Source organism: Rana temporaria, chromosome 9 (assembly GCF_905171775.1).
Source record: "Rana temporaria chromosome 9, aRanTem1.1, whole genome shotgun sequence".
In the NCBI taxonomy this organism is placed as follows: Eukaryota; Metazoa; Chordata; class Amphibia; order Anura; family Ranidae; genus Rana; species Rana temporaria.
The window spans coordinates 128,506,471-128,530,743 of record NC_053497.1 but is presented as its reverse complement, the minus strand read 5'-3'; the positions used below and the strand labels follow the sequence as shown (position 1 = coordinate 128,530,743).

At 43.7% G+C, this 24,273-nt stretch overlaps 2 protein-coding genes across 2 annotated transcripts in view; one reads left to right on the top strand and one right to left on the bottom strand.

Moving 5' to 3' along the window:
- Positions 1-522: 522 nt before the first annotated feature.
- PAXX (PAXX non-homologous end joining factor) lies at positions 523-20,257 on the top strand (the record flags this gene model as incomplete). The annotated part of the gene is made up of 7 exons (XM_040324473.1): positions 523-740; positions 3,378-3,438; positions 7,991-8,037; positions 9,518-9,708; positions 13,341-13,415; positions 14,273-14,366; positions 19,604-20,257. Coding segments are annotated over 7 exons (726 nt in total), but the record flags the coding sequence as incomplete, so codon positions are not given.
- Positions 20,258-22,775: 2,518 nt separating this feature from the next.
- CLIC3 (chloride intracellular channel 3) overlaps positions 22,776-24,273 on the bottom strand; it is a 60,961-nt gene continuing 59,463 nt past the window's right edge. Inside the window, exon 6 of the mRNA XM_040324472.1 lies at positions 22,776-23,266. Coding sequence (XP_040180406.1) covers positions 23,102-23,266 — 165 coding nt within the window. The 3' untranslated portion in view covers positions 22,776-23,101. The remainder of the gene's footprint in view (positions 23,267-24,273) is intronic.

The following is a 24,273-nucleotide window of genomic DNA, read 5'->3' as shown; positions in this document are numbered from 1 at the left end:
CTCCGCCGCTTCCGGGTATGGGCTGCGGGACTAGGCGTTCCTATTTGATTGACAGTCTTCCGACAGGCTTCCGACAGTCGCATACATCTCGTCGCGAGTAGCCGAACGTCGGTGCAGCTCTATACGGCGCCTGCGCACCGACGTTCGGCTACTTTTGGAAAATCGTGACGCGATGTATGCGACCGTCGGAAGCCTGTCAATCAAATAGGAACGCCCAGTCCCACAGCCCATACCCGGAAGCGGCGGAGAAGATCGCTCTATAAAACGGTAAGTACTGCTTCGATTTTAAAAAAAATACCCGATTCCCCTAGACAAAATGAGCATCAATCTAATGTTAAAAATTAAGTTTTCGGGTGAACCTCCACTTTAATGCGATAATTTCATATAGTCTCCAAAGAACTAACTGAATGTTCGTTGCCAGGCGCAACTGTTGCCATTGTGCGGTCACCTTACATTATAGCTACAGCACATGAAAAAAAAAAAGACTCTTCTAAAGTCTTCTGCTGGCATGTGAAGTGTTAATCAGCACATGAGCAGAACGCACCTCCCCCTCCATTGCAGCCTGTGAGTAGACATTCCCAGCATGGCTTCCGCCCCGCCTGTTACAGGAAGACAACATTCACTCCACTGACAATGGAAGCCCAGCAATGGTCCCCTCTTTGTACCCTGAACTACGCTAGCCAGCGATACCTGTGCCACTGCAAAGCCCCAACCCAGGCTGGCAGCACTCTACAGATCCAGTGAGTAACATTTAAAGATTTAAAGGAACTGTACACTAAGAAATAACTAAAGCTGGCCATAGATGAGTCTGTTTTATTGTTCACCTAACAGGTTGAACGAAAAAAGGGACCTGATTCCCCCCATCCACACGTTCGAGGTGGATGGGGGAATCCTCTGATCGGTAGATCGACTTGTGTACTACCACAGTGCCCATCCATGGATCGAAATCCTTCTGGTCTCTGCTGAACCTGCCCAATTTCGATCCATAAATGGCAACTCAAGGCTGGCCAAACGCAGTTAGTTTGTTTTTTAAACTACCAAGTTCCTTGTGAGTTGGACTGAGAAATCCCTTCCACCGAATGTTGATTGGCTGCAGATGCTGATCAATGGAAAATGAGTCGACATGTCCCCTCAACAGAAGTTGATTAAGCCCCTGTTTACACCAGTGCGACTTGTCATGCAATTTGACAGGTCCAAGTTGCACCCTATTGTGGGCAAAGGAACTGTTGCCGACTATGTGGTCCCACGCTGATTTAAAAAAAAAGGTTATTTTTTGCAATTTCAGGTGCGACTTGCATAGACCTCTGTCTATGAAGTTGCACAGCTGTCAGCCATGTCAAACTTGCGGTTTTGAAGTGGTGCGACTTCAAGTGAAGTCTGATTCACTTGACACCCTTGTTTTGAGGGGGAAAGCCTATACCCGGATTGATTGAAATTCAGCTGTTCTGCTGGGCTGCCTGAATTTCAAATTGCAGGCCAAATCGCATCAATGTGAACCAGGGTTTGTTCACTACTTGCCAGATGTACTGCGGCGAGGTGACTCGGGTTCGTAAATCGCCGTACCAGTACAGCAATTTGTGCACTAGCTTTCGTGAGCGCACGTGCTCCAACTGGCCAGCGAGGGAGCCAAGCAGCGGGTCCGGCGGACTTGATGGCCGCTTGCGGTTGTTCCCCGCAGAGACAGAACGGGGATCTGCCGAAGTAAACAAGGGCGCGCAATTCAAATGTATGTGATGGGGGCGTGTTTTATGTTAATACGTCGTGACCCAACGTAATTGACGTTTTTTTTTATCGGCGCATGCGCCGTCCGTGGGAGTATCCCAGTGCGCATGCTCAAAATTAAACCGGAACAAGCCAATGCTTACGGCGGTGACGTCATTCTACGCAAATCCCTATTTGCGAACGACTTACGCAAACGACGTAACATTTTGAAAATTCGACACGGGAACGATGGCCATACTTAACATTGAGTACGCCTCATATAGCAGGGGTAACTATACGCCGGAAAAAGCCGAACGCATACAACGTAAAAAAATGCGCCGGAGGTACGTTCGTGGATCGCCATATCTAGCTAATTTGCATACTCAACACGGAATTCAACGGAAACGCCACCTAGCGGCCGGCGGAAAAATGCACCTACGATCCGACGGCGTACTAAGACGTACGCCTGTCGGATCGATCCCAGATGCAGTCGTATCTTGTCTTGTAGATACAAAACAAAGATACGACGCAGGAAATTTTTAAATTACACGGCGTATCAATAGATACGCCGGCGTAATTCTTCTGTGGATCTGGCCATATAACTTTTGCGCAAACCAATCAATATACGCTTATTAGGGTTTTATTATTACCAAAAATATGTAGAAGAATACATTTTTTTTTTTTTTTTTTAGATATATATTTTTGGGATAAGTATTATTGCAGAAAGTAAAAAGTTAAAGGGGTTGTAAAGGTTAATTTTTTGTATTTTTTAAATAACAAACATGTCATACTCGATCCTTGACTTCTGGGGTTCCTCGGCAGCTGTCTCAGCTCCTCCCCACAAGAGCTAACCCCCCTCTAGGAAGCACTCTCCCAAGGGGGTTAGCTTGCGGGGGCACGCTCCCGTGATACAGTCGGCGACTGTATCCCTTGGCGTGCCGCGTCATTGATTTGATTGACAGCAGCGGGAGCCAATGGCAGCGCTGCTATCAATCATCCAATGAAGAGCCGAGAAGCCAGCGTGTTCACAACGCAGGACTTTCGAGGGCTCAGCTAAGTAAACAGGGGGGCTGGGGGGGCCTGTAAGCATCGGATGTTTTTTCACCTTAAAGGGGTTGTAAAGACAAAAATATTTTTCTCTTAAATTAAAGTCTGACAGTAGCTGATAAAGTAAAAAGTAATGTTTTGCATTATAACTAGTTTGATACCTGTTGAAATCGAGCTGTTTTATTCACCTCCGTCACTCCTGAATCATTATTCTCGCTGACTTCCTGGTTTGCGGTGCGCATTCATTCTTGCTACATCACGGCCTAATGGGAACTACAGTTCTCATTAGGCTTAGCCTCCATGCTTGTGAGGGATAATAGAGCATCTTCACGCAGAGCTGTAGTCATAGGGAGGGGGTGAGCACATTCAAGAAAGCAAGAAGAGGAGTGACAGGAAATGGCATTTTCAAACCTGGATTACTGTATTTTGGAGGTCAAAAATGAAAAACGAGGTAAGTGATATTTAAATGCTCTAGCTTACAGCAATCAATTGATCTAATAAAAAACGAACCTTTAGTGTTCCTTTAAAGCATAGGATGCATTAAGGTGAAAAAACGCGAAGCTTTACAGCCCCTTTAAGCTTTACAATTCGTCTCACAGCATTTTTAATATTTTTTTTCTATTTTTTAGTGTGACCAATGGAAATGAAGTATGGAGGTCAGATGCAACAGAGGAAACACTAGAGGAGTGGGTAAGTGATCCTAGTCAGGGCCGGATTTGCATCTCAGGAGCCTATAGGCAGAGAATTCTTTCTTGATAAATTACCGCAGGTCTAGGAAATTTCAGTAAAAAACACATTAAAGTGAAATTTCGGGTAAACAAATGCAAAAAAAGCAGCTCGAATTTTGGTAAAATATAAAAGACGAGGTTGCAACGAGTATATAGATACCCAACATATCAAACCTTAAATTTGTGCGCGCCTGTGAAATGGCCACAGTTCCCTATTTTTCTATAGGCGAAACTTTAGTGTTACGTAGGAGATCTTGCTTATTGCTCTCACTCTGACGTGAATGGCAATATGCAACATTTGTATCGCAATCGTTTTCACATGTAGGCACCCCTGATGGGTTTTATGTGCATGGGTGCAATTTTATTGATTTTTGCAATTTTTTTTTTTTCTGCTTAACTTTTGGGGGGGTGGAAGCAATCGTGCAGCCGCCCGAATGCATCCACCTGACAGGCAGGAGGCTGCAGCCACTGGATTGGGTGTGAAACCCCCCATGGTCTTGGCAGTAAAGGGGTTTAACCACTTCCTTACTGGGCACTTAAACCCCCTTCCTGCCCAGAGGACTTTCTTTTTGCGATTCGGCACTGCGTTGCTTTAACTGACAATTGCGCGGTCGTGCGACGTGGCTCCCAACCAAAATTGACGTCCTTTTTTTTCCCCCACAAATAGAGCTTTCTTTTGGTGGTATTTGATCACCTCTGCGGTTTTTATTTTTTGTGCTATAAACAAAAATAGAGCGACAATTTTGAAAAAAATAAATAAAACATGTTTACTTGTTGCTGTAATAAATAGCAATTTTTTTTTTAAAAAAACATTTTTTATCCTCAGTCTAGGCCGATACGTATTCTACATATTTTTAGTAAAAAAAAAAAAAAAAAAAAAATGGCAATAAGCGACTGGTTTGCGCAAAAGTTATAGCGGCTACAAAATAAGGGACAGAATTATTTACTGCGACATTATGGCGGACACATCGGACACTTTTGACATATTTTTGGCACCATTCACATTTATACTGCAATCAGTGCTATAAATATGCACTAATTACTGTATAAATGTGACTGGCAGGGAAGGGGTTAACACTAGGGGGTGAGGAAGGGGTTAAATGTGTACCCTATATAGTGTTCTAACTGTGGGGGAAGGGGGTGACTGGGGGGGTGACCGATCTGTGTCTCTATGTACAAGAGACACAGATCGGTCTCATCTCTCCCTGACAGCACCGCTGTCTGTGAGAGACGGCAATGAGAGATGATCTCATATGTTTACATATGAGATCATCTCTCATTGGCCGCACAGATCGCCTAGCAAACGGCCACTCCGATTGGCCGTTCACGGCGATCTGTGATTGGCTGTGTCCAAGGGACACGGCCAGCACAGCAGTTCCCCGCTGCGCGCTCGGGAGCGAGCAAAAGGGCGGACGTGAAAACACGGCGCCCCAGAAATGTAGAACCACCCTGCGGCCGTATATAGTCGTACGGCCGTCGGGAAGTGGTTAAAAAAAATGTTTTATGATGGGTGCCCCTCTAGGAAGGGCACCTGGAGGCACATGCCTAGTGGAGAATGCAGCCCTGGTCCTAGTAGCTGGGAACCATCTTTTCTACTGACATTGCTATTGGGTGCTGCAGCTGCTCAATACAATAGTAGGCAGTAGAGATTCTTCCATCTGCACTGTTTAGCATGGATGGGGGACTCGACTGATTTTCTTTTATTCAGACAGTGAGTTGAACGAGAGAAATTTGAGCCGTGTATGGTAAGCTTAAAGTAGAACACTGCCCTGGGCACAGCTTTAGCCCCCTCCACTGCAAAATGATATGTAGCACTGTCCCCCTAAGGACTGCTTGGATTGACCTGCTCATCTGCATCACCATGACGCTGTGAACCTTCCAACCAACCTGACACTCTGGGTTCCGACATCTTTTCACAAGCACCTTTTAAATGACATGTCACACAAGTCAATATAATGGTATCTAAGCTTTTACTGAAGTTGCAAAGTAGTGTTTGTTTGTAAAGGAGGGCAATAGATCAACCAAGTTCTGAATAACAGCACAGACTCAGTGGAAGAATATCCCCAAAGACCGCTTAACCACTTAACCCCCCGGACCATATTGCTGGTCAAAGACCAGAGCACTTTTTGCGATTCGGCACTGCGTCGCTTTAACTGACAATTGCGCGGTCGTGCGACGTGGCTTCCAAACAAAATTGGCGTCCTTTTTTCACCACAAATAGAGCTTTATTTTGGTGGTATTTGATCACCTCTGTGGTTTTTAGTTTTTGCGCTATAAACAAAAATAGAGCGACAACTTTGAAAAAAATTAATATTTTTTGCTATAATATCCCCCAAAAATATATAAAAAATATATATTTTTCCTCAGTTTAGGCCAATACGTATTCTTCTACATATTTTTCGTAAAAAAAAAAATCGCAATAAGAGTTTTTGATTGGTTTGCGCAAAAGTTATAGCGTTTACAAAATAGGGGGTAGTTTTATGTAATTTTTATTAATATTTTTTATTTACTAGTAATGGCATTTTTTTTTTATAAGGGGATTAACTTGAATGGGGAATGGGGACATCGGATGCCCAGAGAATAAATTATTACTTTTAATGTTATAGCGGTTCATGCTATAGCTGAAAATGTTATAGTGGTTCATACGTTACTCTCCTCAGATGGGATAAATTGTCGGGCCCTAATCCTGACAGACTTTTCATCTCAGAACTTTTCCCGCCTCTGCACTCTCCCTGCAGACTTTTACCTCAGCACACTTCTCCTCCTGCACATCACTTTCCTGTCACAGATTAGTACTCCTGTCATGCCATCTTCAGCCCACTAGGCCTCACTCTGAATATGTCCTAGTAGTTTCAATTGATGATCCTGTATAGGCCAGGGGCCTGCAGTACCCCTTTTTGTGGCCGTGGACATTACTTGAGGAAAATATTTGATGATGGACCAATGATCCCAGCGGTCCCAACTTGCAAATCCTGCGCCCTCAGGCCGCATCGATTTGACACAAACTCCAGTCTCTCCACCCAGCTCCTGTTCCAGGACACCTTTCCATGACTGTGTCAGGAAAGTCTCCCTCCCAGCTCACTCTGCAGTGCCTCTTCCAGATCTCCACTGTGCCTCACTCACCGACTCCGGCCCTGAGTCCTTCCTGAAGGATTTACCCAGACATGCAGACCAACTGCTTCTCCAGCTCCTATTCCAGGAAACCTCTCCATGACCGTTTAAGGAGAGGCTCCCTGCCAGCTCCAGAGCTCCTCTGCCTGAGTCGCACCCCCCAGATGGGGGTGTTCCTCCTGCACGCAGTCTATCCTTCAGTTCACCCAGCTGACCACTCTCCCCCAGCAGGCTGACTGAGGGAATATATAGAAGGGCTGCTTAAATTTACCTGCAACTAACACTAAAAACCCCACATCTAGCACCCACCTATGGTAGAGGGTGCTACAGTAGGAAGGTACAATATGCATATATCTACAATAGCATCCCACCTGTAATATGACCTGAAGGACAATGAGTGCTTAATGCAAGTAGTTACACTCTAAAGGGAACCCCAGGCCGGCCTGTTCAACCTTAAAATCCTAAAGAGAGATCTGACATAATAAGGATGGTGTATGACCCTTTAATTAGTGACAACAACAATGTCTGTGATGCAGGCCTCATAGTCTTTACCAGCAGTTGGAGCTCATTAGATTATATTCAATAGGGCACAGTGATGAATGAACAAACTAACTGGCTTAAACAGGCTAATGGTATTCCTTGAAGTGGTTGTAGTTAAATGTGTCTATGTACAGTGTTCAAATAAAAGTGCAGTAAAGTGTTCCAAAAGTTAAGGTGTCTGTACACAGTGTTCCAATAAAGTAACCAGGGAAATAATGCAGAAGTCGGGCAGTTGCCCTCTCACCAAAGACTGGTCCGAACTAGAAGCTGTGAAGTCAGCGACCCAGGAAGAGACGTCCATTGATGGAGCCGCCAGTGATGACACACGAGTGATGCGAGTGTGAATGAATGTGGCGTTGGGCTAGTGAGTAGGTGCCCTGAAGATGTCTGGCAAACAGACGCAGAGATGGGCCCTACGAGGCCGGGTTGGAGTTTCTTGACACCGCGTGGTAGGCCGCAACCTCTCTCTCCCCGTCACAGAGAGGTATGCCTTAAACCAGGCCCAAGAGGAAGAGACCGTGGGACAGAACTCTTGTCTCCTTTATAGTCTCTCCCAGAAGCGGAGAGTAGCTAATTAAAAGCATAATTTCTGGTCAATGCCCAGAAAAACAAGGTCACGGCAAGAAGGGGAGGGGAGCGAAGGTGTGTCCGCCGTTCTCAGGTTGCTCTAAAAGAAGCGCATCAAGTCAAAGTGCTGCTGTTACCTCAGCCCAATTACAGCCTCATGGATGAAAGATGAACTCCCTGTGTCAATCATATCCTCCATTTTATGCTTCTAGTGCATTGGTTAAAATAGGCATGACATAAAACCATTTGTTACTTTATGTAACAACATTATACTGTAACCATATCCTCTTTTCCAGGATGCTGTGCGGAGCCTCTCGTCTCAAGAGCTGGTAGAAAAATTGAGGTAAGGCTCTCACAACTCTCTCTACTTTATATTATGCTTTCAGTTAACTTCTGTTGTAACGTGGAGGTAACTTCACCCCTCAGAGCCCTTTAGTACAGAAAAATACGGTCCTCATCTCGCTGTTATTTTCAGTGGTTAATAGAATTAAATGAAAATGTAACCATTTTCTAATAATTGCCTTTTCAGGTCAAGTTGCAATACAAGATTTCACAAGTAGATGTCGCTGCTGGTGCAGTCTTTTTATTTTAAATATTGTACTTCTAGAAACTGTATAAGTTAATACAGAACTCAATGCAAACAGCTAAACATACAGGGGACTGTAAGGGACTAAAGGGAACATATGGTAACTTCTTTACCTGCAAAACTATTTGTTTTTCTGTCCATCCAATCTTGAGGCTTACACAGCTCTAACACACAAAAGATTGGTGCCTGACTTTTCTCTGCTGTAGATGGGCATTACAGTTACATTACCGCCCAGTCTAAGCCTGTGATTGGACAGTGGAGGAGCAGAAGCACCCAGATGATGAGTTCCCCCTCTGTTCACTCTGCTCTCTGTCAGAATGTTCCTTACCAGCTTTTTTTTTTAAATTAAAACTTGGGAAAGATAAAACCTTAGTAAGTTCTTAGTTGCTCTGTGTCACAAATGGATTATTATTTGTTTCCCTTCCTGTTCTAGTGAATTCTTCCCCACTTAATGCAGACCTATACAACGGATTGGCTGGGGTTTCACTTTAAGCTTCACTTTAAAGTGTCACTAGACCCACATCATAAAAAAACTATTAAATGGTGTATTACATGCTATGCTATTCATACTCACTTAGTTACTATGAGATTAGTTTTCACTATTCTGCAAAAAAACTGATTGATCCTGCTGCTCTCCATCACACATGTGGGCGTATACACAGTGGAAAATGACAGTCCTCTCCCTCCCTCCTTCTCCATGCCCACTAACCAGCTAAACACAATCTAGATTGATGGAGGCTTCCCCTCCCTCTAATTCTAAAACATAGGTTGGAGGGGCGTGACACAGCATGTTTTTGCCAAAAAATAATAAAGATTTGATTTCAAATATATATTTGTATGACAATTTAAAACAGTTTATTGATATAAATTATTTATTTTTACTGTTTTCCAAAAGCTTTTTTTTAACCAGCATCTGAAGACTAGAAGCGCCTGCAAACAGGCTGGGAAAGAGCCGGGTCATGTGACGGCTGTATATCAGTTAGGAAAAGAGGACTTCGATTTTTTATTTTTTTTAATAATTACAGTGTTATGATCCATATACAGAAATAGAAGGGACAATGTCAATTAAACAGTGTGTGTTTAGTATCACTTTAAGGTTTTCTAGACAGCGGTAAAGATTCAGCTGGGGGATCACACCATCTCTACTCCACCAACTAATATCAGTGGAGTTGCTCACAGAGGACATGTCCTTCATAATTTTTACCTTCTAGCTGATATAACCTTTTTTTTTCTAAAGGGAAACTTTTCAGCAAAATACCCCAGTCTTAGACATGCAAGGAAGCTTGGCCAGCCTGTCCATTCCTGTCAATTCCAAGAAAGTGACCCTTGACCTTCTCAAACTTCCCATCTCCGAGGCGCGAGCACATGTACAGCAGGTGTTGTTCGACCTGGCGGATCGAGCTTGGAACTTGGACAAACAACTGAAAGGTAACAGTGACCAAGCTACAGGGGTTATAATGACTTCATTCACATTGGTATACGCGCATTTTCTGCATGGAACGCATGTTCTTGAAGGCAGAGCTAGCAGAAGATCCTGCGTACACATTTAGACGCATACACGTCTTCTGATGACTTTTACCTCCTTCCAAGCCACATCAAGTTAGGCTGGCCATACATGAAGATTCAAAATTTGACCCATTAATAGGCAGGCTGAATGTACCAAGTTGATCAATCGATCAACCAGAATGCAGTATTCTCTTGCGATTACTGTCTTCTCCCGGCGAGGACAGCCTCCTCCACCCACCTCCCTTCCGGGAGAAGACAATAGCTGATTCCCTTGTCAACACTGTCCATGTTGATGGAGTCGTGGTTGCAGGAAATTTGCACCGTGTATGGCTGGCCTTACGAGTTTTTTTTTTTGCAGACCTATTGACTTTTTTGGGGAGAAAAGCAGTTCTGACGTGACCAAACACACACAGGCATTTAAAGGCAAAGAGGGAAAAAAATGTGTAGCAGACCCCCCAGGGAACTACTTTTGTTTGTTCAGTCCGTTACTCTGCCTTTCAACCCCAATGAACTGTCCCAGCCCCTCTGGCACACCTAGCAATGTGATTAATGGAATAACTTCCAGGAATACACAACACAGTTCCGTTTGTAGTTAACCTGAACTTTACTTTTCTTCAAGTAAACATTAGTCAGCCAGGACCTGTGTAAGTACCCAGGACTTGGTTGAAACAGTTTAGAGAAAACAGGAACACTATGCAAACAACGAAAGCAATAGGTAACAATATTTACAGATTAAATAAGACTCCCCAATAATTTTTGGTGTGTGTGGGATGCTGTGGCTAAAGGGGAACCCCAGGCCAGCCTACGATACCTCTAGTACACACCCAGTGAAATGATATCAATACCCGTGGTGTGTCCCCTTTAAGAGCAACCGCAGTAATGTCCTGGAGGCAAAGCTTTGCTTTTATTATCTTCACTGGCAATGTAGGAGCTCTGTGGACAATATTTGGATGTGCTATTCTATGAAAAGCATTATAGGTTCCTGGGCAAAGCCCCCTCACCAAATCCTACACAGTCAGCGGTCCTCCCCTGAGCGATCGATCGACCTTAGATGCAGGTGTGTCGCAGTGGCATTCAGTCCTTGAGCTGTTGCAGGGTGTCCTTCTTTAGCATGGACAGTCTGTTCCTCTGGGCTGGAGCTGCATGAACAATCTGTTCCTCTGGGCTGGAGCTGCAGTCTGTGTGCCCCTTGGTAGGCTACGATTCCACACACACACACATAGAGTGCAGAAGATGCTCTCTTGATGGGGTGCAGGCACAAAGAGGCTCTGGCCTAGTTTCTCTGTCTTTTTATGTCCCCCTCCCTCCCCCCACAGTCCTTTCCTTTGCTGCTGCCTGATGTCGGGCTCTTCCAATAGGACGTTTACAGACAACTTCCAATAGGGGGTTTATAAACAAGCAGTTCTGAGTGTCTGTGTGTGAAGAGAGAAAGGGGTGGTGAAAAAGCCCATAAAGCTGTCCCCTAATAGATTAGATCAGTCTGGAGAAGTACCTGCTACATATGTTTTTTGCACATGAGCCTGCAGAGCATTGCAGATGCAATGCTAGGCTCCTGCAGACTCTATCCTCCAGCTCCCCCCCTGTTCAGAAGTTCAGCCTTTCAGTTGCAGAGCTGGAGGAAGTGTCAATGGATTACGTGATCAATTACGTCGATGGCTTGGTGATCAGTGCATTCATATTCGGTTGAGAACCACAAATCTGTCTGTCACGGTGGCAGATGGGACGTGTAGTTCATTCATTCAGACCCCTGTGGAGCCCCACATAGTCACACTAATTTCAGAAGTCACAGATGCTGGGGAGGGTTCCCCACTAGCTGTCACTAGGGGGTTGCTTAGCTATTAGATTGTAAGCTCTTATGAGCAGGGCCCTCTTAACCCTCATGTATTTTATTGTATTGTAACTGTACTGTCTCCTTTTATATTATAAAGCGCTGCAGAAACTGTTGGCACTATATAAACCACGTATAATAATAATAATAGTTACATGCTACCCCCTAAGTATGGGTGTAACACATTGAAAAGGTGGGGTTAGCCTTTAACAGCTTTCTGACCTGCCGCAGCACATTTACTGCGGCAGGTCGGTTTGTACAGGCACAGTCATGTACCTGTACGTCACGGCAGCAATGTGCTGTAAAAAGCAGCACACAGTACATACACCAACACTTGTTAGGCACACATTTAATCCCTTGATTGCCCCTTCCAGCTAGTGTCACTAGTGCAGTGAAAGTGCATATTTTTTAGCACTAGTCACTGTATTAGCGTCACTGGAGATGTCAGTGACAGTCATTCTCCCCCTTCCCACCTTCCCCAGTGCCCGTGTCAATTAGTGTCAGATTGTCCGCCACACTATCGCAGTCCCATTATAAGTCGCTGATCACCGCCATAACCAGTGTGTTTGTGTGTGTGTGTGTGTGTGTATATGTGTATATGTATATATATATATATATATATATATATATATATATATTATAATATAAATTCCTGTGTGTGTGTGTGTGTGTGTGTGTGTGTGTGTATATGTATATGTGTGTGTGTGTGTGTGTATATGTGTATGTATGTGTGTGTGTGTGTATATATATATATATATATATATATATATATATATATATATATATATATATTTATTTAGGGATATGCAATTAGTCCCATGAGGCATAGCAAGATTCTGACAGCCACAAGCATGACACACCCGGAGGCAGAGGCATGATGGGACTTGTAGTTTTGCAACAGCTGAAGGTCAGCTAGTTGCATATTTCTTATATATACCATAGTTTGTAGGCACTATAACTTTCACGCAAACCAAACAATATACACTTATATTTTACCAAAGACATGTAGAAGAATACATTTTGGCCAACATTTATGGAAAAAAAATTGTTTTTTTTTTAATTATTGTATATGTGTTATAGATGAAATTAGAAAATATTGTTTATTTTTTTTTATTTTTTATTTTGGGCCTATTTTAATGTAAAGCGCAAAAAAAACAAGCAGTGGTAACCAAACACCACCAAAAGTAATCCCTATTTGTGTGCAATTTTATATCAATTTTGTTTGCGCACTGCATTGTGTGAGCATGCAGTTAAAGTAGCGCAGTGCCGAACTTCAAAAAAGATGGCCTGGTCATAAAGAGGGTAAAATCTTCCGGAACGTGAATGGTTAAACAAACTTTCACTAAAAGCATCTCATTGTTCTATTTTGCAACTGATTTCCTCAAAGCGGTCATTTAGCTTTTGGAGTTGACTGCACTGTCGGTCATACAGAGAGCCACTAGAGGGAGTACTTGCACATCTGTATATGAAATGAATGGGAAAACATGACGAAATAGGCAAATAAATATGAGTCAAATTATATATATATTATTTTTTTAATATGTATTATACAACAAATAATAATAATAATATATGTGCATTCAATGAAAATACCGTATACACTTGTTGCTCGCTAAATGTGCGTTGTCATCTATAATGAACATAAGTTCTCATAAAAAGATGATCTTTAGAACCAGAACTTGGCCATTTTCTGCTGATGGTTAATTTTTTTTTTCTTTTCTTCCAGTCGCAGAGTCCAGCGTCGCTTCATCCAACAGTCCAGTTAAGCCGACTCCGAAGAACCACTTTCTGCACATTCCAGGTATGTGCAAGCTGCGGCTGACATTGAATTTTTAGCATGCTCAGGAATCTGGAGGGGCACCATGTACAGAATACTATGGGCCAGATTCAGGTAGCTTGGCGTATGTTTGTGTGGGCGTAGCGCATCTCATAAGCGCTACGCCGACGTAACTTAGAGAGGCAAGGCCAGTATTCACAAAGCACTTGCTCCCTAAGTTACGGCGGCGTAGCGTAAATGGGCCGGCGTAAGCCCGCCTATTTCAAAGTAGGAAGGTAGTGGGCGTGATACATTTAAATTAACCGTGACCCCATGCAAATGAAGGGCCGAACAAACTACGCATGCCTTACTTTTTTTGACCCGCCCCTTTCATTCGTTGGATATCAATTATTTTAAACATGGAGGCTGAGCATCACATGTGCGCCTTACCTAAGGAGCTTTGCATATAAATAAAGTCTGCCTAGGAATGCCCCTGCCTAGACAGACACCCATTCACCAAGACATTTGGCTGTCCTCTCAAGAGCCAACCAAGTACTGTGATGTTCTCAGGAAGCTACGTACAGCACCCTACCGCCAGCCATTATCTGACTGTATTGCATAGAGAAGTGCAGAGACCCAGTAATGACATCACTGGGACCAAAATAAAGAAAGATACATAGAAACATTTTTGGAAATGTCATTAGCCAAGTGATAAGGAGAGTAGGGAGGAACCAGGGACGCAAAATATATTCAGATTAAACTCCTTCGAGAAAGGATAAAGCATAAGTGAGCGTGAGAAGTGGTATAAAAGAGAATTAATTATTTTAGCTGTTCTCTGTATAAGACTACAGGTTTTGTTGGTGCTATATAAAAAATAAAATGTCATTTAAAAATTCTGTTAGATGTCGATATTCGAAAGAGGGGATTTGCAGGATCCGTAACACAAGTGAAGAAAAGAAACCCTGGGGAGTCGCTCATTAATCCCGGCTGTAAGAGGTACAGTTATCCTTTTATATTCACATTTCAAACAAAACTTCCTGTCGTTTCATGTGTTCCACTCTTTGATACTCTGTATAAAGCTACTGGAGGGAAGATCAGGCCTCATTACCCATAATCCTACTCACTTGATATAAGGCTGCTGTTTGAAAAAAGCAGAAATGTACCCGTAACCCATAAAAAATTATCTTCTTTAGCAAGGAACATGCATTCCACATTAATAATGATGCCACCAAAATGAGTGTGTGCTGTAAATTGTCTTGCATACAACCTCTTTAACAATTTAAAAAAAACGGTTACATTCCTGGAATGCCGGGATTGCTAATTGTCACATTGGTTGTGTCCTCAACTAAACTGTCAAACCATCCAATGACTGGCGTCATAACTGATCACATGTGCAACACCATGGCAGTTGCAGATCAAACAGAAGCAGCTTCCTTGGCTGTAAAGGATAGGGGGGTTTAATTCCGCTTTAAAGACCCCTTTCACACCGAGGTGCTTTACAGGCGATATAGTGCTAAAAATAGCGCTTGCGAAGTGCCTCTCCTTTCACTCCAATGTGAAAGCCCTCGCGCTGGCAGGACGCTCAAAAAAGTTCTGCAAGCAGCATCTTTGAGGCGCTTTAAAGCATCCATGCCCATATCTTTTTTGGGCGTTAGTGGGGGTTAAAAGCATCCCCCTAACGGCCGAGAAGAGCCGCAAAAACTACGGTAAAGCTCCGCTAAAATATAGCAGCGCTTTACTGCAGACGCCCGGGTGCTGCCAGTGTCAAAGTGCCCTAAGGCTTTCAGCAGATCGTCCTCTACAAATTCAGCAGTACCGAAAAAATTAAGGAGAGCAACTGAGCATGTGCAGGGTGAGACAGTGTATTACTGGAAATTTAAACCATATGTACACTTATTTTAAATGATTTACATAGCTATACCTGCAAAAGGGGTCAGCCTGAAGTCTTCTAGCAGGACTTAAAGTGGTTGTAAACCCAATCTGACAACTTGCACCTACAGGTAAGCCTAGATTAAGGCTTACCTGTAGGTGCAAGAAATATCTCCTTAACCCGGGGCTCGACAAATCCCAGGCGCCAGGTCGCCATTGACTAGAAGGGCGGGTTGCGGGGTCTTGGCCAGGAACGTGATTAGCGGTGGCAGTGGGGACGGAGCAGGAAGAGAGCGTCTGACACGGCCGGAGGAACGAGTGGCCAGCAGAGTGAAGTCGAGCTGGGGATCCTCGGCGGCCTGTCATCCCCACTGCTGCTGTCGCCCTGCCCCAGGGTATTGTGGGAAGCGGCTCAAGTACATTGGGGATCCGGAGTCGGTGGTTTCCCAGCTCTATACTGCGGGAGGGGGGTCTGTACTTGGTGGGAGGGGGGTGATACCAACCCTAGTGACGACACTGGGGCTCATCACTGAGTCATCCTGCGCGCATGCGCGGGAGTGACGTCATCGCCGCTCACAGCGCCGGACCGGCGATAGTCGGAAGGCGCTCGGAGGGGACATGGCGGCGGAGGAGGAGGGGAACGAGAATCACTTCGGGGGCTTCGATCTCAGGTAAGTCATTCATAATGAGCTAGTATGCTATGCATACTCGCTCATTATGCCTTTCTCTTGCAGGGTTTACTTCCTCTAACTTTCTGGCTAAAGTTTCACTTTAAAGTGGAAACTAAACTTTCCTTTTCAGGCAAAGAAGCTGCAATCTTGACCTCTGTTTGTTTGATCTGATACTGCACATGTGATCAGTTATGACACCAGCTCTTTGATGATTTGACAGTTTGGTTGAGAGAACAACCAAATGTGACAGTTGGCAATGGTTTTTGAAGCTGTTAAATTGATAGGTTTAGTTCTGCTTTAAGGTGCATACACCAGTTTCAATCTGATTGGTCTAACAGAATTTTTGATACTTGTATTAAAGCTAAGAAACCAAAGCGCTAGTCCAGGCATATGAAATTAGCAGACCTCCAGCTGTTGCAGAACTACAAGTCTCATGAGGCATGCCACAAGCATGACACCCAGAGGCATGATGGGACTTGTAGTTTTGCAACAGCTGGAGGTCTGCTAATTTCATATCCCTGCTCTAGTCTATTCAGTGTTTTTTTTTTTAACGTGTTGTATTGAAATAGAAGCAACTCAGCAAATTGGGAAATTTCGGATAATTTTCGAAGGAACCTTCTTATTAGGTATTGCATGTGGATTTCATCACTCAGATATGCATGGGGTTTTAAAGCTGAATTCCGGGTATAGATTTTATAGCATAGTTACAAGCAAGTATGTATATCCTATACCTGTGGGATCCCATTGGAAGCTGGAAATCACTGTAGAAGGTGCTACTAACTACTACAGAGATCTCTACTACATTCTGGGTCCCATGCCAAACGGCTGCCCTACAGCATAGTGAACACAGGGGGTCACTCATTTGCACAGGTGCTACTTGCAGAACGCAAGACATTCTTTGATTGGATGAGGTAGAGGGGTGGACAGTGATGTCACGATCTCCACCTAGTCCAACCAGAGAATGCCTTGCATTCGTTAAAAAATGATAGGATTTTTGTACTCACCTTAAAATCCATTTCTCTAAGTTCATGGACGGACACAGCAGCCTTTGACTGTAGGGTAATATCCGCTTCCTTCCAGGAGAGTTAGGCAGAAAAACAGCACTTAAAGTGTTAACAACTTTTCTTCAGTGCAGCTCCTCCCAGGGGGCGTGGTTCCCCGGGTATAACCCACACCCTGCTCTAGCAGCCTCAGTTCGTAACAAGCCGTACAAACAAAGGAGGGGTGGGTGCTGTGTCCATCCATGAACTTAGAGAAATGGATTTTACGGTGAGTACAAAAATCCTATTTTCCCTTCCGTTCATGGACGGACACAGCAGCCTTTGACTGTAGGGACTTTCCCAAGCAGTGTCAAAAAATTCGAGGGGTGGGAAAAACAACACAGCAAACCAAGCTTCGGTAAAAATGACAATTGCAGTTTGGGAGTTAACCACTAGGGCGCTGAAGGGGTTAAGTGTGACCATCTGTGTTTCTAACTGTAGGGAGGCGGGGCTGGACGTGTGACGTCATTGATCGTGTTTCTCTATATCAGGGAACACACGATCAATGACAACGCCACAGTGAAGAACGGGGAAGCTGTGTTTACACACAGCTCTCTCCGTTCTTCAGCTCCGGGGACCGATCACTGGACTCCAGCCGGGATCGGGGGCCGCGGTCACGGAGCTTCGGACCGGGTCGCGGGCGCGTGCTGGGCACTTAAAGAGGACGTACAGGTACGTGCTTGTGTCCAGCCGTGCCGTTCTGCCGACGTGTATCTGCAGGAGGCGGTTCTTAAGTGGTTAACAAGATGAATTAACACCAGAAAAGTCATGCAGCAGTTTTATTCAATTCAGGCCCCCCCCCCCCCCACTGTGTTTACATTTCCTGTCCTCCTTTTTAGCATTGCATTTCTTGTTAAAGTGATAGTAATGTCCGCTTTTTCAGTTGTACCTACAGCAGTGGTTCTCATCCTTACTAGTGCCGTGACCCCTTGATAAAATTCCCCAAGTTGCGGGGACCCCTAATGGTAAAATTATTTTCGTAGCGTGGGTTGTCAGCATCCAAGGCAAGTTATTTGTGCCCCTAACCCACGGACATTTAGCGCTCCCTGAGTCCCTTCCACTCATACAAAAACCCCTTATGGTACATTTGAGGATGTACCCCTCTTTCTCTTTGTTCTTTTCTTTCCCCATCCCTCTCTCTAGCCCTTTTTCTTTGTTCCTTCCCCTCTTTTTCTATCCGCTCCATGTAGTCTCTATTTTTATTCCTTCTCTTATTTCTTGGTGGGGGGTGCGGTTAATAGGATCAGTGACAGTGCCGGGGGGAGTTCTGATCATTCAACTTAATCAAGGTCATCTGCTTACTTGTATGTTCAGTGAATATTTCCTAAATGTGCACCGCTTATGAGAGCTTCACATCTTTAGCAGCTGGTGACGTCACCGGTGCATGCGCACTGTGCTCTTAATAGGACGGCACTCTCAAGTGTGCTGCCCGTTCAGAAAGCTGTGCCGCAGCCATGACTCCTGTGTGCCTAGGGTTGCAACCAGTTTAGGATTGACCCAGACAGCCCTGGTTTCAGGCGCCTGAAACCCGGACACATTATTCAGGATGGACTGCCGTTCCCCAAGTAACTGAGTACCACAACCACCAACCACCAAGTACATAGGCATGGGCCCCACCCCATACATGGACAGGAGAGGAGAGATGGCTCAATCTGCTCCTCCGCCTCCCACCTGTACCCCTCTGTCTGACCACCAAAACTCCAATCCCTGGTGTTCTGTGCCTCAGGAAAGGGATAGGCAGGCTAGAAATTTTGAAGCTCAGCAGCCTGAAGATACATTGTGGATTAAAGGTGTCGATGCCCAAGCCTCCATCCTTGGCTGAATGAGCTCACCATCCAATGTCTGTGAGTACTAAGGTAAGGGGAACTCAGATGTAAGGGGTGCCCTGTGTGCTCTGATATAAGGGGGGCTTTGGGAACCTAGATTTAAGGGGGAATGCTGGGAACTCTAAAGTAAATGAGCAGAAACACCTTTACATCAGAGCTCTCCTTTTCACAAGAGTCCACAGCCTGCACCCTTAAAAAAAATATATAAAAAATTGCCTAAAGTGTTCGGGTTTGGCTTGAAGAAAAGGTGGCAACACTATGTGCAGGAGTGATATCATCGCAGCTCGGCCATTCAGCCCACAAACCTGGAAGGAAGACCGGGTGAAGACGGAAGCCAGCAGGGTTCCACTGTGGAAGGATCAATTTCAAAGGAAAGTCTTTCAAAATGTGCTAGTATGTGATGCATGTGCTAGTGCTAGTATGTGATGCATACTAATACAATAGGGGTTATTTACAAAAGGCAAATCCACTTTGCACTACAAGTACAACGTGCACTTGGAAGTGCAGTCGCTGTAGATCTGAGGGGGACATGCAAGGAAAATAAAAAAACAGCATTTTAGCTTGTACATGATTAGATAATAAAATCAGCAGAGCTTCCCCTCATTTCAGATTTCAGATTTACAGCGACTGAACTTCCAAGTGCACTTTCAGTGCAACGTGGATTTGCCTTTAGTAAATAACCCCCATTATGTCATTAACTTGCAGGGGGCATTTTTTTTACTACCACTTAAAACTTTAAAGTTGTATACTGTATATCTGTAGTGCAAGCTTTAAAGCCTTATGTACTTACCATTAATAAAATTATGTATTTTGATGTTTTCTTTTAGCAAAAAAATTGCAAAGGGAGTGGATTTTGAAGAATCCTGAGCATTCATGTAAGTTGTCTGTGCTGGATGTGACTGTGTGCACTATGATCTGGATCAACAGCGCCATCTATAGACTGTTTGATGCAACTACTGTGTGGTTCACCGGGCATGTTTTTATCATAAGGACGGGCCTTTTACCTTCAAACAACAAGTCGGAGACGGGGATGATTCCCTACGTGATTGGACTGCACCGGTTATGTTAATACATTATCAAAGAGCACAGAGGACCTCTTGTACTGCTGCAAAGACATGGCATGGAAATGGCTGTCTAATCAATGTCATTGGCTATATAACCCATTGCTTCCCAGAATCCACTGCAGGAGAAAACAAGTCTCATGACTACCCTATAGAAGGATTTTACTAGCAAACTATCATGGCTGTCACTACTTCTTTCTTTCTTATAATTCCCTTTCATGGTGGATGCAGGGCTGCAATTCTACTGCTAAATTAGGGTGCCTTTCAGATGTGGTATCTGTCCAATTACTAAACGTCTGTTGGCCTGTCTGCAAATGTATGTCTAGGCATATGAATCCAATCTACCACAGAAAAAAACTGGATTGATTTATTCCAGCCAATCGCTAATGCATAAAAAAAAAAAAAAAAAAAAAAAAAAAAGGCCCGGCATCACTGTTGGTTGCTTAGATTGGAAATTCCGATCGTCTGTATGCAATTCCAGCGAGCGCAAAAAAATACACATGCTCGGAATCAAGTCGACGCATGCTCAGAAGCATTGAACTTAATTTTTCTTAACTCGTCGTAGTGTTGTACGCCACCGCGTTCTTGACGGTCGGAATTCTGTGTGACTTTATGTATGCAACACAAGTTTGAGCCAAAACTCCATTGGCAAAAAATCCAATGTTTCCGTGTCTGAATTTTCCGATCGTGTGTAAGGTTTAAAGCGGTAGTCACTACTGTACTAGAGTGATCACTATTGTATAGTAAGGCAGGAAATGAAAGACTATTTCTCCAATGAAGCCCTGGATAGCAGAAAAAACCTGGGGGATCTAACCCATCCCCCTTCCCTACATTCAAAAATTTGGGCTACACATACACTTTAACTCTGTTTGTTCTTTCTGGCTAAAACCTTGTTTTTATAACCTATACAAGCCTAATTCAGATTTTTATTTTCATTTGAAAGGAGCAGCAATCCATGACAGTCAAACCGGTTCCCCGATTGCACTTTGCACATCACTGTTGCATTTCATACTTCCTATTATGTGTGAATATCCTTTTAGCAGCAGTATATATATGTGTGTATTTATTGGATATCCATACTTGGCCCTCATTCACACTACTGTAGCGTGATGTCACATATTGCGTGTAAAAATCCACAGCTTTTGCTGTTAAAAGGCTATACTTGGCGTTCTAATATTTTATACCCAAATCAAATTTTAGATATTAAGACTATAACATTGCGCATAAGTGTGATGATTTATGTTTTATTTATTTTTTACTCGTAGGGCAGCCCATTCATTTTCATAGCTGCCCTACATGTGCCAAACATTCAAAAGAGCTCATGTATCTTTCTGAGCTTTGCGTGGTTTTTAACCATGCATTTTGTTGCATGTGCAAAGCATTTGGGGTGCCATTAACCACGAATGGCACTGCAAGTGCGACACACATTTTTACGCGTTTCATTTAACGTACTAAATGTTTTTTTTAAGCGATAAAAAAATCTGTTACAGCGCAAAACAAGTTGAAAAACTCCAAAATGGTGAAGTCCAAGAAGAAAAGTTCATAATGGCCACATAAGCCTCGTACACAAGTACGGGATATCCGGCGGTAAAGTCCGCCGGTGTATTGTCACAGTTTGCTGCCTATCCTAGAATGCTCCGGAAGTCGCGTGGCGGTCAACTGCGCATGCGCGTTGCGTTCCAAACGCAAATGCGATGCGTTCCAATGGATTCACGACAGTGCACACCAGTGAAACCTCGGTCGGCATCCAGGCTCTTTCCTTAACATCCCCGTGGATTGGAGGATGTTAAAGAGCCAGGAGGCCGAGTGAGTGGAGCGAGCGAAGCGAGGACGTGAGGCCGACTGGCCACTTTCCTCTAAATCCACGTCGCTCTGAATGCCGGGTTCGCTGGTGTGCACTGTCGTGAATCCATTGGAACGCATCGCATTTGCGTTTGGAACGCATCGCGCATGCGCAGTTGACCGCCACGTGACTTCCGGAGCATTCTAGGATAGGCAGCGAACTGTGTCACTACACCGGGAATCCCGAGGGGAAAACCGAGAACCTGCTCGGTAAGAGAACTGGTTCTCTTTTTTTTTTTTTTGGCAGTTTTCCTGTCAGGAAAACTCTGATGGAGCATATACACGGACGGTTTTCCCGGCCAAAAGCTCCCATGGCAGTTTTCCCGACGGGAAAACTGGTCGTGTGTACAAGGCTATAGGTATTGGCTATATAATGTCATGTGTAAGCTCAGCTTGCTTCATTACAACTTGGTGCAGCTCCTCAGCAGAAGAAGGAATATCCAAAGCAACGCAAAGAAACACAAGAGGGTGTTTCTAAGTGCAGTATGTAAGTTTAATTTATGAATAAAAATCAAATAATCTACTCGCATGTAGTAGAATAAAAATCACGTGTAATAATTTCTGTTGCAATCATCCAGAAACATAGGCAGTGCAAAGATAATAGGAAGCAAAAATCCACTGTTTGTTGTTTTCTTCTTCCTATTATCTTTGCACTGCCTATGTTTCTGGATGATGGCAACAGAAATTATTACATGTGATTTTTTATTCTTCTACATGTGAGTGACTTATTTGCTTTTTATTAATAAATTGATCTTGCATACTGCTTTAGAAGCACCCTCTTGCGTTTTCTTTCTTATGTTTTTCAGCACTTTTATGATTTTTGTATTAACAATTATGAACACCTAAGTCATGTAAACTTGATTTTAAAACAATTTTTTTTATTTACATATCCAAATGTCGGCAAGCAGAGTTTTAATTAAATTAACATGAATACAGTATAGGTAGATAACAGAAATATGTTAGTAGCGCATAGGGCTGTGCAAGGCTGGCCAGAGATGACATTCATTGTGGCTGAATTGGCCAAAATTCGAGGAGCCATAGGTGGGTTGAGACTAAGCCAGGTGGACATTTTTGGGCCAAACGGGAACCCCCCCCCCCCCCCCCCCCCCCGGACAATAGTTTATTTTTTGTAACTGTTTTAATATTGAATGTATACAGAATCAATAAAGTCTTTTTACTTGAATGAAGACAGGTCTGCTTGTATTATCTCCATGGAAGACGATATTAACATTGCTTGGCTGTACAAGGACTACTCCTGTGTTTTATACCATTGTTTGATACTGCATACCGAAAGCTGTAGAGGGCGCTCTTGCAACACAACTGTCTTTGTAGCCAAAGAAGGTAATAGGACGGTGATGACAGTCCTGCACCGTGCACACTGGATGCAGCGGTGAAGAGTTCAAAGCTTTGTATGGAAGGCCCTCAGCGTGGCAATGGTTTTGCCACAGAGCGATAGAAGAGTATGATCTCGTCTTTGTTTGGACAGGTGTACGTGAAGGTCTTCAGCTGTGTTGCGTTGTTCAGGTAGCGAGATAAACCCTTCAGGTCTCTGGGGATGTCGAAATGGCGAAAGTGATGGCAAACCGTCTGCAAAGAAGAGGCTTTTTTTATGGTTTCTTAGATTCTACATGTCAAGGCAAACAGTATAAAGTAGAACTTTGGCCTAGCATTAAAAACACTGCTGTACCAAATAATTATTTAGGTATCTGCACTCCGTTTTCTCTTGGTTCCGCTGTAATATTTAACAAATACCTGTTGATCCTGCCAGTAAAGTTTGCCTATTGCAGCTTCCTTTGATTGTATGCCTCCCAGCTATGCTCTTGAAGTTAGAGAAAAGTTATCCTCTAATGTAGGCTGTACCTGCTTATGCTACAAAGGGCATAAGAAGATATTGCAGGTAACAAGGCTATCAACATGTCATTGCTTATTCAATCAGCACCTGAACATACCTTGTTCTGTCCAGTGATTTCTGAATTTACAGCACTGCCTATTCTGCTGAAACCCTCCCATGGCATATAGGAGCCTTCTCAGTCTTGAAACCAGCGGGGGACAGCTGCAGCATTACACCAGTGCTGCAGCATGGAGGTGAGAATGCATTTTTTTTGTTTGTTTTCGTTTTTTTTTTTTTTTTATACAGCCCAAAGGTGCATATTCAAAAAAATGGGCCTATTTACTATAAAAGGGCTGCTTTACTGCAATGCATGTTTACCTGCGAAAAACCCCACTTTAATATACAATCCGTGACCTACTGCAACACGTTGCACATGTGGCAACCTACTGGACTAAGTGGGCCCAACAGGTTTCTTACATTTCCTATTCTGAACACCGGTAAACACTACAGATATATGTGCTTGGGTCAAATTTCCTAACTGAGGTTTACAACCACCTTAAGCAAAGTTCGTATTTTAAAGCTATTTCTACATTAAAAAAAAATATACATTTTTTTTTATTTACCACTGTAGCACCTGAAAAGTCCCAGTCGTAATTTTATGCTATATTACGTTGGATAGAGTGTAAAGGGGTTTTAACCACTTCCTTACTGGGCACTTAAACCCCTTCCTGACCAGAGGACTTTTTGCGATTCGGCACTGCGT